The sequence below is a fragment of the Macaca thibetana genome, chromosome 14 (assembly GCF_024542745.1).
Source record: "Macaca thibetana thibetana isolate TM-01 chromosome 14, ASM2454274v1, whole genome shotgun sequence".
NCBI classification, from domain to species: domain Eukaryota; kingdom Metazoa; phylum Chordata; class Mammalia; order Primates; family Cercopithecidae; genus Macaca; species Macaca thibetana.
Window position 1 is genome coordinate 9,321,719 of NC_065591.1, and position 12,871 is coordinate 9,334,589.

General features: G+C 53.2%; 3 protein-coding genes across 16 annotated transcripts in view; 1 reads left to right on the plus strand and 2 right to left on the minus strand.

Moving 5' to 3' along the window:
- Nucleotides 1-12,871, minus strand: part of VPS51 (VPS51 subunit of GARP complex) — a 148,382-nt gene that overhangs the window by 95,332 nt on the left and 40,179 nt on the right. The gene's annotated exons all lie outside the window — the stretch shown is intronic.
- The window catches only part of ARL2 (ADP ribosylation factor like GTPase 2), a 218,820-nt gene continuing 206,662 nt past the window's right edge, over nt 714-12,871 (minus strand). For 4 of the 14 annotated variants that reach the window (XM_050757280.1, XM_050757282.1, XM_050757281.1 and 1 more), the window contains exons 2-6: nt 7,615-7,659; nt 4,100-4,210; nt 3,841-4,003; nt 2,074-2,154; nt 714-1,175 (exon numbers count right to left, since the gene is read on the minus strand). In XM_050757280.1, coding sequence (XP_050613237.1) covers nt 1,041-1,175; nt 2,074-2,154; nt 3,841-4,003; nt 4,100-4,210; nt 7,615-7,652 — 528 coding nt within the window. In that variant the 5' untranslated portion in view covers nt 7,653-7,659 and the 3' untranslated portion in view covers nt 714-1,040. Of the gene's footprint in view, nt 1,176-1,761; nt 1,853-2,073; nt 2,155-3,338; nt 4,004-4,099; nt 4,211-7,614; nt 7,743-12,871 lie in introns of those variants that run through there. The other 10 variants (XM_050757283.1, XM_050757279.1, XM_050757277.1 and 7 more) reach the window with 5 other exon arrangements.
- BATF2 (basic leucine zipper ATF-like transcription factor 2) overlaps nt 7,819-12,871 on the plus strand; it is a 32,591-nt gene continuing 27,538 nt past the window's right edge. Inside the window, exon 1 of the transcript XR_007719262.1 lies at nt 7,819-8,050. The gene's annotated coding sequence lies outside the window, so the exon portion shown is untranslated. The remainder of the gene's footprint in view (nt 8,051-12,871) is intronic.

Here is a 12,871-nt window from a genome sequence, read left to right on the forward strand (position 1 = left end):
AAGCAGCTGTTAGGACCCTGGGCCGTGAAAACATCCACCAGTCTTGCCACTTGGACTGGACCCCTGGGGTGGCCTCATTTCCTATCCTTTCCCAGCCTGGCACTGGTTCCGAGTTCCTGTCGCCTTCAGGAAAGGACTCAGCTACCCCTACCTGATGTGGCCCCCTCCCGCCCTCTGGCTGCACTCCCTCCCACACATGACTCTATGCCCGTCCCCATTTCCCAAGAGCCTTTGCTCTTCATGCCTGTCCTGTGATCCCCTCTGCCTGAACCTCTGCTGGCCTCATACAGCTATTCAGGTTGTCCACTGCACATGGGGTCCTGGCTACAACAGAGAATTGGGAGCTGAATTTCAGCCCATGTTCCATTCAAAAAGTTGGAGCCCTGGTCTGGAGCTGTGTCCCTTTTTCTAATTCATACCTATGAGAGTTGGAGTTCCCCTGGTGAACCGTCTTCCCCTTTCTCTACCTGGAAAACTACTCACATTTTATTCCCAGTTTTAACATGACCTCCTCTAGGAAGCCTGCCTGGACTCCTCTGGATGGAATCAGTTGCACCGTGTCCCATGCTTCTATAACTTTTTTTGCATCCCTTTGACATAGCCGCAGCTCACCATTGACTGCAATGGTCTGTTCCTTTCTGTCCCCTGCTGGATTGTGGGTCCCAGGTGGTCTCTAACGCTGTTGAATCAACAAATGACTCAGCCAGGAATCAGGGCAAGGAGTGGTTTATTTCACAGCTGAGTGAAGGATGAGGCCCACAGCCTCGGTAGCAGCAGTAGCAGCTCCTCCCCGCCCAGTCCTCTTTTCTTGGTATGGTAGCCAAAGGCCAGGTCAGGAGCCAGGGAAACAGCCAGGGCACAGCCCTCCCGCCACAGGAGCTGGGTGGCCACAGAGCAGCAGCGGGCAGCAGTAGCAGCAGCAGGTTGGGGTGGAGGAGGGGTAGTGTTAGTTTGGCTGGCTGACTCCCATGCCCCCATGGATAGTGTTTGGTGAGGGTTGGGGGACCTGGACTGCTAGGTGGAGGGACATCTGGAGTGGCTCAGTCAGCTGTGAAGATGCGGCTGGAAATGTCATCCAGGAGCCAGTCGATGCCTGGCAGCAGGTTCTCCCCGGTGACGGCGCTGCAGCCCTGGATGCACCAGTGGTGGCTGCGGATGGAGTCCAGCTCCAGGGCCTGGAAGAACAAAGGTGCTGATGGTGGTGGTCAGTGACTGCAGACCCTGCCTTCCCTCAGCCCCTTCCCTCCCCAGCCCAGAGGAGCTCCATGCCTCCCTCAAGGCCCTGTTCCAGGTCATCCCATCCAGGGAGCCCCGCTGGTCCCTGGGAGACTTTGTCAGCCCCCAGGGGCACCTGGGCTCTCTGTCCAGTACCACACCAGTGCCGCCCCTTAGTGATGTAAATGCAACACGGGCTCTTGAGCATCCACCAGGATCTGGGCATCATGCCAGGAGCCCCACACATCCTCTCTCATTCTCCTCAAGTCCTCATGAGCCAGGGATTGTGTCAGCCATTTCACCAAGGAGGAAACCAAAGTTCAGAGAGGTTAAGCAACCTGCCTAAGGGCACATAGCTCATAAGTGGCACAGCCAAGATTTTAACGCTGCTCTTTCTCACTGTGGTGCTTGAGCACTAGAATCATGGTTAAAATGTGGGCTCTGGGGTCAGACAGGCTTCTGGTCTATTTAGTGGCTGTGTGACCTGGGACAAGTTACCTAATCTCTCTGAGCCTGCTTCACCATGTGTAAAATAATAGTTCTTACCTCATGAGGTTGTTGTGAGAATGAAATGAGTTAATCCATGCAAGGAGCAGAGCATACTGAAAGCACTCTGTTTGTGCTGGCTACTGTTAGCCTGTGAACAACACATGTGCAGTTCTGCCTTCCCCAGGCTGTGGGCCACCCCATGCCTTATTAATCACTGGATCCCCAGTGCCCTGCATAGGTCCTGCCACCTAGCAGGGGCTAATAAATGCTTTTATTATTACTTTTTTTGGTTATTTTTAATAAATGCTTTTAAAATAAAAAAAGTGAGCCCCTTTCTCTCAGTGGGCCTGTCCCAGGGCCTGGACTCACCTCGCGGATGGCGTTAGAGGACAGTGCTCCAGGCAGGTCCTGCTTGTTGGCAAAGATGAGGAGGGTTGCTCCGGCCAGGCGCTGGGGAAGAGAAGACAGAAGGGTGGGGTGGGGACTCAGAGGACAGCCTGACCCCTCCTCTAACGGCCCAGAGCATCTGGGGTGAAGGATCGACCTGGAAGATCAAGGTGAGGCCCTGTGGTGGTGGGAGAGGCCCAGGAGTGAGTTTGTGGACATAGCCATCAAGGCTGGACCACATGGGCGATGGCAGTCCTGGGCCAGGGTTCTGGTTCCAGTCAACCACCACAGGGGACACCGCTGTCCCCCATGCTTCAGCTTCCTCTTCCATAAACAGGGAGGGGTGCTGGATAAGATGATCCCTGAGCTCTCTGTGGTTCTAGACTGCTCCAATCTGATGACCAGACGTGCACAGAGAATGTGATCTCTCCCGCTTCTGGGTTCACACAGCCCTTTAACCGTTCCACTCTCGACAGGCCACGCCGTCCACCTCTGATTCTAGTTGTTTCCACATATGCATCTGTTATTGGGAGATGTGGGTGGACGGGTCTAACCCTTGGGCCTTGACCTGCCTTGACCAGCATTTGATGGCCCTGATCTCATTTGACCTGCTTCACTCACACAGGAGGTGTGTGCAGTGTGCCCAGGACAATCCCGAGTCTGCCTGCAGAATCCCCCCTTTCACTCTCACAAGTGTCCTCATTTTCAACTAAATGCAATGTTGTAGCTTCAATCAAACACTGGAAACAGAAAGTATATTAGTGGAAAAACTGGTGAAATTCAAATAAAATCTGTAATTAAGATAATAGTAATTCACCAATGTTGATTTATTAGTTTGGACAGGCCACGGTTAGGTAAGATGGGGAAGCAAGGTAAAGGGTATATGGGGGACCTCTGTACTATCTTTGCAAGTTTCCTTCTTTTTTTTTTTTTTTTGAGATGGAGTCTTGCTCTGTTGCCCACTCTGGAGTGCAGTGGCACAATCTCAGCTCACTGCAAGCTCTGCCTTCCAGGTTCACACCATTCTCCTGCCTCAGCCTCCTGAGTAGCTGGGACTACAGGCGCCCGCCACCATGCCCGGCTAATTTTTTGTATTTTTGTAGAGACGGGGTTTCACCGTGTTAGCCAGGATGGTCTCGATCTCCTGACCTCGTGATCTGCCCATCTCGGCCTCCCAAAGTGCTGGGATTACAGGTGTGAGTCACCGCGCCCTGCCCCTTATTTTTTTTTTTTTTTTTTTTTTGAGACAGGGTCTTGCTCTGTCACCCAGGAGGCTGGAGTGCAGTAGCATGATCACAGCTCACTGCAGCCTCGACCTCCTAGGTTCAACTGATCCTCCTGTCTGAGCCTCCAGAGTAGCTAGGACTACAGGTGCGTGCCACCACCCCTGGCTGAGGTCACACAGCAAAGAGTCAGACTCTTGAGCCAGGCTCCACGGCCTCTCAAAGCTTCATGCTGGCCTTGGGTCATCCTCCCTAAAGCCCAATGATGTGGGTGTCATCATCACCATTTCAAGGCACAGAAACTGATGATCAGGGTATTGACGTAGTAACACCCCAGGGACGTTAACTCAATCTCAGTCCACAGCATGTGTCCTGCCTCTGGCACCATGGGCCTCCCATGGTGGGGGCCCAGTGAAGGAATGGATCCTGCCTCTAGTTTCCCTCTGGGGCCACGGACCCCTCTGGGCATCTGCTGAGAAGGCGGCCACATGTCCACACATTTGCACAAAGGGTAGGAGCTGCCCACCTCCTCCACCAGCAGGCTCTGGAGCTCCCGCTGGCAGTCCTGCATGCGCTGGTGGTCCGCGCTGTCCACTACCCAGATGAGGCCGTCGGTGCTCTCAAAGTAGTTCCGCCAGTAGGACCGCAGGGACTTCTGGCCACCCACATCCCAGATGTTCAGCTTGAAGCTGGGCAAGAAGCAGGTGACAAGAGGGTCAGCTGGGCCCCTCTCCCACCTTCCCTGCCCTGCTCTGGGTTGGCCCACCCATGGGGCCCCTGCTCACCCTCGGTGCTCCAGGGTCTTGATGTTGAAGCCCAGTGTTGGGGAGATGGTGTCGATGTCCTCCCCATTGAACTTCTTCAGGATGGTTGTCTTTCCAGCATTGTCCAGGCCACTGGGGCGCAGCAGGTTAAGGAGAAGTCCCTGTTCTCCGCCGGGTGGTGACATCGTCACAGAGCCCCTCTTAGGGGACTCATTATTTTCCGTCATGTATCAAACTGAGTTCAGCACATGCCTGGCCATCATTGGCCCACAATAAATGTGAAAGTATCAAGATATAAATATCATCTCTACTGCCCAAAAGCTCCTTAATTTGTTGAATACCTACTATGTGCCAGACTCTCTTCTGGGTGCTTGAGGACAAAGCCCTGCCCTTAGGAAGCTTACACTCTAGTGGGAAGACAGTCAATAAAGTACAAACAAATGAGAAAAGAAGGAGCTGCCAGGTCCTGGCTAGTACCATCAACACAACAGAGAGGATTTCCGACAGGGCCATCGGAGGCTCTTTCAGCTCGGGTGCCGGGGAAGGCCCCTCTGAGGTGTCTGGAGTTGAGACCCAAAATACAAGGAGCAAGCTTTTTGAAGAACTAAGGGAAGAACAGGTATCTGGAGGAAGCCACCCTCATGTGTTTCTGGAATATTCCAGACCTGCTACTGCAGAGTGCAAATTAATGGGTGTGCTTACTGTGGGAGGGAACCACCCTCCTCTATCCTCCCAACACTGCAGCTCAGTTGGGCGTGGTGGGGTGGGCAGGTCCTGGACTGGACCACCTCTCCCTGCTCATCGGGGCTGGGGCGAATGAGCCCAGTCCAGGAGAGGGATGAGGAGGAGACTTCCCCTGAGGCCCAGCCTTAGTCCCTGGAACCTGGCCGCTGATGACCCCCTGCCCCCAAGCCATCATCCATGTTTCCTTCCCCTCTTGATCATCCCCACTGGCTGATGAGCTTGCCGTTCTTTCTCCCACCTTCAAAAGAGCAAATAGGCCGGACGCGGTGGCTCATACCTGTAATCCCAGCACTTTGGGAGGCCGAGGCAGGTGGATCGCCTGAGGTCAGGAGTTCGAGACCACCCTGGCCAACATGGCGAAACGCCATCTCTACTAAAAATAAAAAAAATAGCTGGTGTGGTGCTGGGCACCTGTAATCCCAGCTACTTGGGAGGCTGAGGCAGGAGAATTGCTTGAACTCGGGAGGCAGAGGTTACAGTGAGCCAAGAACCCGCTTCTCCCCCAGTCCTCTCCACCTCAGCAAATGGCTCCTCACCCTTCTAATTGCTCAGGCCAGAAACTTCCACGACCTCACTACTTCCATCATGGTCCAAGTCACCATTCTATCTTGCCTGCATCACTGCAGTGGCCAAACTGGTCTCTGATTCCTTCTATCCTCTGCACTTCTCATTGAAAGGGAAAACCAAAAACCAAAAGGCCCTAGGTGACGTGGTTCCCAGTCAACAGTCCTCCCCACTCCAGACACACTGCGCTCCTCGCCAGTCCTCTGAACATGCCAGTTAGTCCTCCCAGGGCCTCTGACTTGCTGTTCCCTTTGCTTTAAAGTTTCCCCCCAGACTGCTATAAGGTTCAACCCTCACCTCCCTCATGTACTCAACTGTCACTTTTTTTTGAGACAGAGTTTCTCTCGTCACCCAGGCTGGAGTGTAATGGCGCAATCTCAGCTTACCGGCTCACTGTAATCTCTGCCTCCTGGGTTCTAGCAATTCTCTTGCCTCAGCCTCCTGGGTAGCTGGGATTAAAGGTGTCCACCACCACACCCAGCTAATTTTTGTATTTTCAGTAGAGACGGGATTTCACCATGTTGGCCAGGCTGGTCTCAAACTCCTGACCTCAGGTGATCCATCTGCCTTGGTCTTTCAAAGTGCTGGGATTACAGGTGTGAGCCACCATGCCCTGCCATCATACACTGGCCTTCTTTGACCACCCTAAATTGCATTATTCTCCATATATAGATATGTAGTGGGAGCTCATCCTGGAGCAGAAGGCCATGTTCCCCAGAAGCATGGTCCAAAGCATGGCCCATATACATATATAATATGTATGGAGAATATATATATGTATAGATAGAGACGGGGTCTATGTTGCTCAGGCTGGTCTCAAACTCCTGGGCTCAAGCAAGCCTCCCACCTCAGCCTCCCAAAGTGCTAGGGTTACAGGTGTGTGCCACTGAGCACCCAGCCTCTATTACATATTTTACTTATTTCCTGTGTTATTATTTTTCTACTCCCCTGCATTACAGAATTTCCAAGAAGGTAACATCTTTTTTTTTGTTTTAGTACCCTGGCCCCTAGGACAGTGCCTAGCACATATTAGGCACTCAATATTTATCAAATGAGTGAACTGTATGCTTTTCTCAGAGCTCTTTAAAACAGACATGGGGCCGGGCGCGGTGGCTCACGCCTGGAATCCCAACACTTTGGGAGGCCAAGGCAGGTAGATCACTTGAGGTCAGGAATTCGAGACCAGCCTGACCAACAAGGTGAAATCCCGTCTCTACTAAAAATATTCTTTAAAATGAGCCGGGCGTGGTGGTGGGCACCTGTAATCCCAGCTATTTGGGAGGCTGAGGCAGGGGAATCGCTTGAACCCGGGAGGCGGAGATTGCAGTGAGCTGAGATTGCGCCACTGCACTCCTGCCTGGGCAACAAGAGCGAACCTCCGTCTCAAATAAAATAAAATAAAATAAAACAGACATGGGCCGGACTCCGTGGCTCATGCCTATAATCCCAGAGTTTTGGGAGGCTGAGGTGGGAGGATCACTTGAGCCTAGAAGTTGGAGGCTGCAGTAAGCCTTGACTGCGCCACTGCACTCCAGCCAGGGCAACAGAGCAAGACCCTATCTCAAAAATGTGAGATTTGATTATTAAGTTATATGTGCACGTAAGCGTCTTATCTCCCCTGCCATTCCCCCGCGGGGCCTGGCACAGAGCAGAGGGAACAGGTGTGGGCGCCTAAATGGACTCAGAAGGCGCACAGCGCGCACGGGGCACTCGGGCTCACATACACACATCCTCAGCCACAGGGTCATCCAAGGGCCGCGTAGCACCAAAGAGACAGACTGTTGGATCCACGCTCGAAAGGATCCGCAGAGTCCACATCCGCCACCCGCCACCCCGCACGCCCCCAAGATTCGCAGCTGGAGGGCGGGGCCGGGGCCTGGAACCCTTGGGCCCGGGGGAGATGAGAGCCGGGAAGGCAGCGGCCCCACGCTTGCGCCAGGCCGCCGGTGGTGGCGTCCGAGTCATCTCCGGGACCCACCGCCCCTGACACTCAGGCCACCCGCCGCTGCGCCTGCAGGCCCGCTTCTGCGGCCCTCGGAGCTGGCCCCAGCCCCAGGCCGGGGGTGCTGCGCCTCCCGGCCCCCGGGGCGATTGGTGGGGCCGGCGTGGTGACGCCAGGGGCAGTTGGGACGCGCCGGCCGCCGCGTTCCGCTCCCGACAGGGGGCGCCCGGCACCGCCCGCCCGGCGGGGCCCCGCTACCCCCGCGGCTCCGGCGTCTGGAGGATACAGCATGAGCAGTCGCAGCTCCCGCTCTTTCTGCTTCATCTTCTTCAGAATGGTCAGGAGCCCCATGGTCCCCGGAGCCCCTCCCGGCCGCCGTTTCTTCCCAGTCCCGGGACCCCGCTCCCGGTTCCTATTGGCTATCACGCTCGCCGACGGCATAGCCAATTGGCTGGACGCTCGTTTGGTCCCGCCCCCGCCGCACGTGATCGCGAGGTCGCCCGCGCAGCTGCTGCGAGAGTGCCCCTAGCGGCGCAGGAGCCTTTTGTGCTGCCGCCCGCCCTGAGGCTGCGCCTCCCGAAGGCTGAGGCTGGGGGAGCAAGGGCGACACCCCCATCCTTTCCCCCGCCAGACCGGGGCTCTGGGCCGGAGCGGAAACCTGGAAGTTCCTGAGTTGCATCTTGGCTGCGTCTGACCTCAGAGTCAGAACCCAGGGTCTCCAGGTACGGACGAACTCATCTTGGGGCCAGTGTAGGCCCCTGTTCCCAGCAACACGGTCCAAATCCTGCTCCTCTGGGCCCTCGGCATCGTCCTTAATCTGCCAGTGACAGAGCAGAAAGTTGGGCCTCCCCCTACCCTGCTCCTGTGGCTCTCAGTTCAGGGCGGCGGTGCCCCCTGGAGGCCGTTCGGAAACGTGCGGGGCGTCCCTGGGTTCCAATGACGGAATTGTAGTCCGGTCCCAAAGGCTCCCCCACCCAGAGGCCCAGCGTTTCCCTGTTGAGAAGCACAATTCCTACTTTTGCGGATGGAAAAACCCAGATGGTGCTTAGCACAGTGGCTGGCATGTAGTAGGTGCTCGATAAATAGTTGTTGAATGAATGGCTTTGTCCAAGAGTTTCATTCTTTACCTTAGCGCTTAAGAAGTCCAGAGGAAGTGAGGAAATAGGTCAAGCATCAAGCCTATTGTAAACTCAGGAGAGAGCCTTATTGTCTTAATTTGGTGCCCCAGCCGGCTGCAGGCTAAATGTGAATAGGCAGCGCAGAAGATCGTCTCTCATGCTTGGGAAAGAGCTGTCAGCACCAGCTGAAGACAATGGCTAACTCCTGTGTAACTGTTTGCAATGCGCTCCACGTGTTCAGCTTCATCCTCCCTGCAACCCTGAGAGGTTTCTATTCTTTTCGTAGCTATGATAATGGAATCCAAAGTGTTTAAGGAGCATGGGTGAGATTCAAACTCAGGTCTGGTCAATGGTAAAGCACAATGTCTTCATGCCTCCATGAAGTTTGCCTAGACAGCGGTCTGGAAGAAGCTGGAGCTTCCCATCTTGCAGAAAGGGGCTTGTGGTCAGAGGAGGGCTCAACAGATAGGCTGCCTGAGTGGGACCCTTGGGTCAGCACCATTTACCCTCCATCAGACACACACAAAGGAAGAAACTGAGCATAGCGCCTACCCAGAGACTTTGAAACCCAACTAAGATCAAAATGGGAAATGCTAGCTGAGCGCGGTGGGTCACACCTGTAATCCCAGCAGTTTGGGAGGCTGAGGCGGGTGGATCACAAGGTCAGGAGTTCAAGACCAGCCTGGCCAACTTGGCGAAACCCTGTCTCTACTAAGAATACAAAAGATTAGCCGGGTGTGGTAGTGGCACCTGTAATCCCAGCCACTCGGGAGGCTGAGGCAGAGAATTGCTTGAACCTGGGAGGCGGAGGTTGCAGTGAGCCAAGATTGTGCCACTGCACTCCAGCCTGGGCGACAGAGCGAGACTCCATCTCAAAAAAAAAAAAAAAAAAAAAGGGAAATGCCTAGAGGTAGGAGCCTGCCATCCTCCTTCTAGGAGCCTGCACCACAGGCATTCTGGATATGACGCGGAAATTCACTGTGGCATAGTTTGGAACAGCAAGAAGTTGGAAAAAACCTAACTGTCTCCAGTGAGGGCAGGTTACCTAAGCCGGGGTAGGTGCATGTGGATTCCATGAAGCCCTTAAAACGTGAAGCGGGCCGGACTCAGTGGCTCATGCCTGTAATCCCAGCACTTTGGGAGACTGAGGTGGGTGAATTGCTTGATCCCAGTAGTTCAAGACTAGCCTGGTCAACTTAGGGAGACTCCCATCTCTACAAAAAATACAAAAATTAGCCAGATGTGCTCACTTGAACCCAGGAGGCAAAGGTTGCAGTGAGCTGAGATTGTACCACTGTACTCTAGCCTGGGCGACAGAGTCTGTTTAAAAAAAAAAAAAAAAAAAAAAAAAAAAAAAAGGCCGGGCGCGGTGGCTCAAGCCTGTAATCCCAGCACGGTGGGAGGCCAAGACGGGCGGATCACGAGGTCAGGAGATCGAGACCATGCTGGCGAACACGGTGAAACCCCGTCTCTACTAAAAAAAAAAAAAAAAAAAAATTAGGTGTGATGGTGCACATCTGTGGTCCCAGCTGCCTAGGAGGCTGAGGTGGGAGCCTGGGAGGACGAGGCTGCAGTGAGCCGTGATAATGCCACTACACTCTAGTTTTCATGACAGAGTTAGACCCTGTCTCAAAGAAACAGAAAACAGTGAGGTAGAGCTATAAGATAGCAGTGTGGAAAGATGTCCGCGCCATATGAAATGGAAAACAAAAACAAATTCAGTCCTGTTTTAGTTTTAAAAATAACATTAGCCGGGCGCGGTGGCTCACGCCTGTAATCCCAGCGCTTTGGGAGGCCGAGGCGGGCGGATCACAAGGTCAGGAGATCGAGACCACGGTGAAACCCCGTCTCTACTAAAAATACAAAAAATTAGCCGGGCGCGGTTGTGGGCGCCTGTAGTCCCAGCTACTCGGGAGGCTGAGGCAGGAGAATGGCGTGAACCCGGGAGGCGGAGCTTGCAGTGAGCCGAGATCGCGCCACTGCACTCCAGCCTGGGCGACAGAGCGAGACTCCGTCTCAAAAAAAAAAAAAAAAAAAAAAAAAAAAAAAAAAAAAAAGGCCGGGCGCGGTGGCTCAAGCCTGTAATCCCAGCACTTTGGGAGGCCGAGACGGGCGGATCACGAGGTCAGGAGATCGAGACCATCCTGGCTGACACCGTGAAACCCCGTTTCTACTTTAAAAATACAAAAAACTAGCCGGGCGAGGTGGCGGGCGCCTGTAGTCCCAGCTACTCGGGAGGCTGAGGCAGGAGAATGGCGTGAACCCGGGAGGCGGAGCTTGCAGTGAGCTGAGGTCCCGCCACTGCACTCCAGCCTGGGCGGCAGAGCGAGACTCCGTCTCAAAAAAAAAAAAAAAAAAAAAAAAAAATAACATTAGCCGGGCGCGGTGGCTCATGCCTGTAATCCCAGCACTTTGGGAGGCCGAGGCGGGCGGATCACAAGGTCAGGAGATCGAGACCACGGTGAAACCCTGTCTCTACTAAAAATACAAAAAATTAGCGGGGCGTGGTGGCGGACGCCTGTAGTCCCAGCTACTTGGGAGGCTGAGGCAGGAGAATGGCGGGAACCTGGGAGGCGGAGCTTGCAGTGAGCCGAGATCGCGCCACTGCACTCCAGCCAGGGGGACAGAGCGAGACTTCACCTCAAAAAAAAAAAAAATAAATAACATTAACTGGAAATATGCCCACTTAGCAATGTCTTTTTTTTTTTTTTCTTTTTGAGATGGAGTCTCGCTCTGTCACCCAGGCTGGAGTGCAGTGACCGGATCTCAGCTCACTGCAAGCTCCGCCTCCCGGGTTCACACCATTCTCCTGCCTCAGCCTCCCAAGTAGCTGGAACTACAGGTGCCCGCCACCTCGCCCGGCTAGGTTTTTGTATTTTTTTTAGTAGAGATGGGGTTTCACCGTGTTAGCCAGGATGTTCTCGATCTCCTGACCTCGTGATCCGCCCGTCTCGGCCTCCCAACGCGCTGGGATTACAGGCTTGAGCCACCGCGCCCGGCCAGCAATGTTTTTTAATCTATGAGATGCAGTCCATTAAGGAAGTGGATTGTAAAATTATTGTCACAAATAGGTTGAACTGTATGAAATTGCCCATATTTGACAGTTTTGAGTACACAGATGTATTTCAAATGGTTCAACTTAGTAGCATTAACAAAAATGAAACAGAATGAACAGAACTGAAAACATTACTACCTTTACCCATGTAGTAAAGGTAAGTAGTGTTTGCTGAAACATTTGTTTCAGATATTTATACAGATATGAATACTTCTCACTGTGAGTCACAGTCACAAAAGTTTGAAAATCAGTGCAATGCAGCTGTTAACTGGGGAGTAAGTTTGGGAGAACATAAAATTATTGCCTTGGGTGTTTCTTTTTCTTTTTCTTTTTCTTTTTTTGAGATAGAGTCTCGCTTTGTCACCCAGGCTGGAGTGCAGTGGCATGATATCGGCTGATTGCAAGCTCCACCTCCCAGATTCACGCCATTCTCCTGCCTGAGCCTCCTGAGCAGCTGGGACTACAGGCGTCCGCCACCACACCCGGCTAATTTTTTGTATTTTTTTTTTTAGTAAAGACAGGGTTTACCCATCTTGGCCAGGATGGTCTCGATCTCCTGACCTCGTGATCCGCCCGCCTTTGTCTCTCAAAGTGCTGAGATTACAGGCATGAGCCACTGCGCCTGGCCTGCCTTGGGCGTTTCTATATTTTCTTTTTTTCTTTGCGACAGAGTCTGACTGTGTCGCCCAGGCTGGAGTGCAGTGGCACAGTCCCGGCTCACTGCAACCTCCGCCTCCTGGGTTCAAGCGATTCTCCTGCCTCAGCCTTCTGAGTAGCTGGGATTACAGGCATGAGCCACCATGCCCGGCTAATTTTTATATTTTCAGTAAAGACAGGGTTTCACCATGTTGGCCAGAGTGGTCACAAACTCCTGGCTTCAAGAGATACGCCTTCCTCAGCCTCCCAAAGGGCTGGGATTACAGGTGTTAGCCACTGCACCCAGCCTTGGATTGTTTTATTTCCTACCAGTAGCATTGAAAGAACTTGTTCAAATGTCTGGCTTAAAGTCTTGCCTGTCCATGCTGTTGTTCCCAGGGGCCACATAGTAGAATTTCAGTGAATAGAAATTAAAAAAAAAAAAAAATCCAAGGTCTGTGAAAAAGGAGGAGTTCAGGAAGTCACTATGTTTAACTTTTTTTTTTGAGATGGAGTCTCACTCTGTCGCCCAGGCTGGAGCGCAGTGGCACAATCTCAGCTCACTGCAAGCTCCGTATCCCGGGTTCACGCCATTCTCCTGCCTCAGCCTCCAGAGTAGCTGGGACTACAAGCGCCCACCACTACGCCTGGCTAATTTTTTGTATTTTTAGTAGAGATGGGGTTTCACCGTATTAGCCAAGATGATCTCATTCTCCTGACCTCATGATCCACCC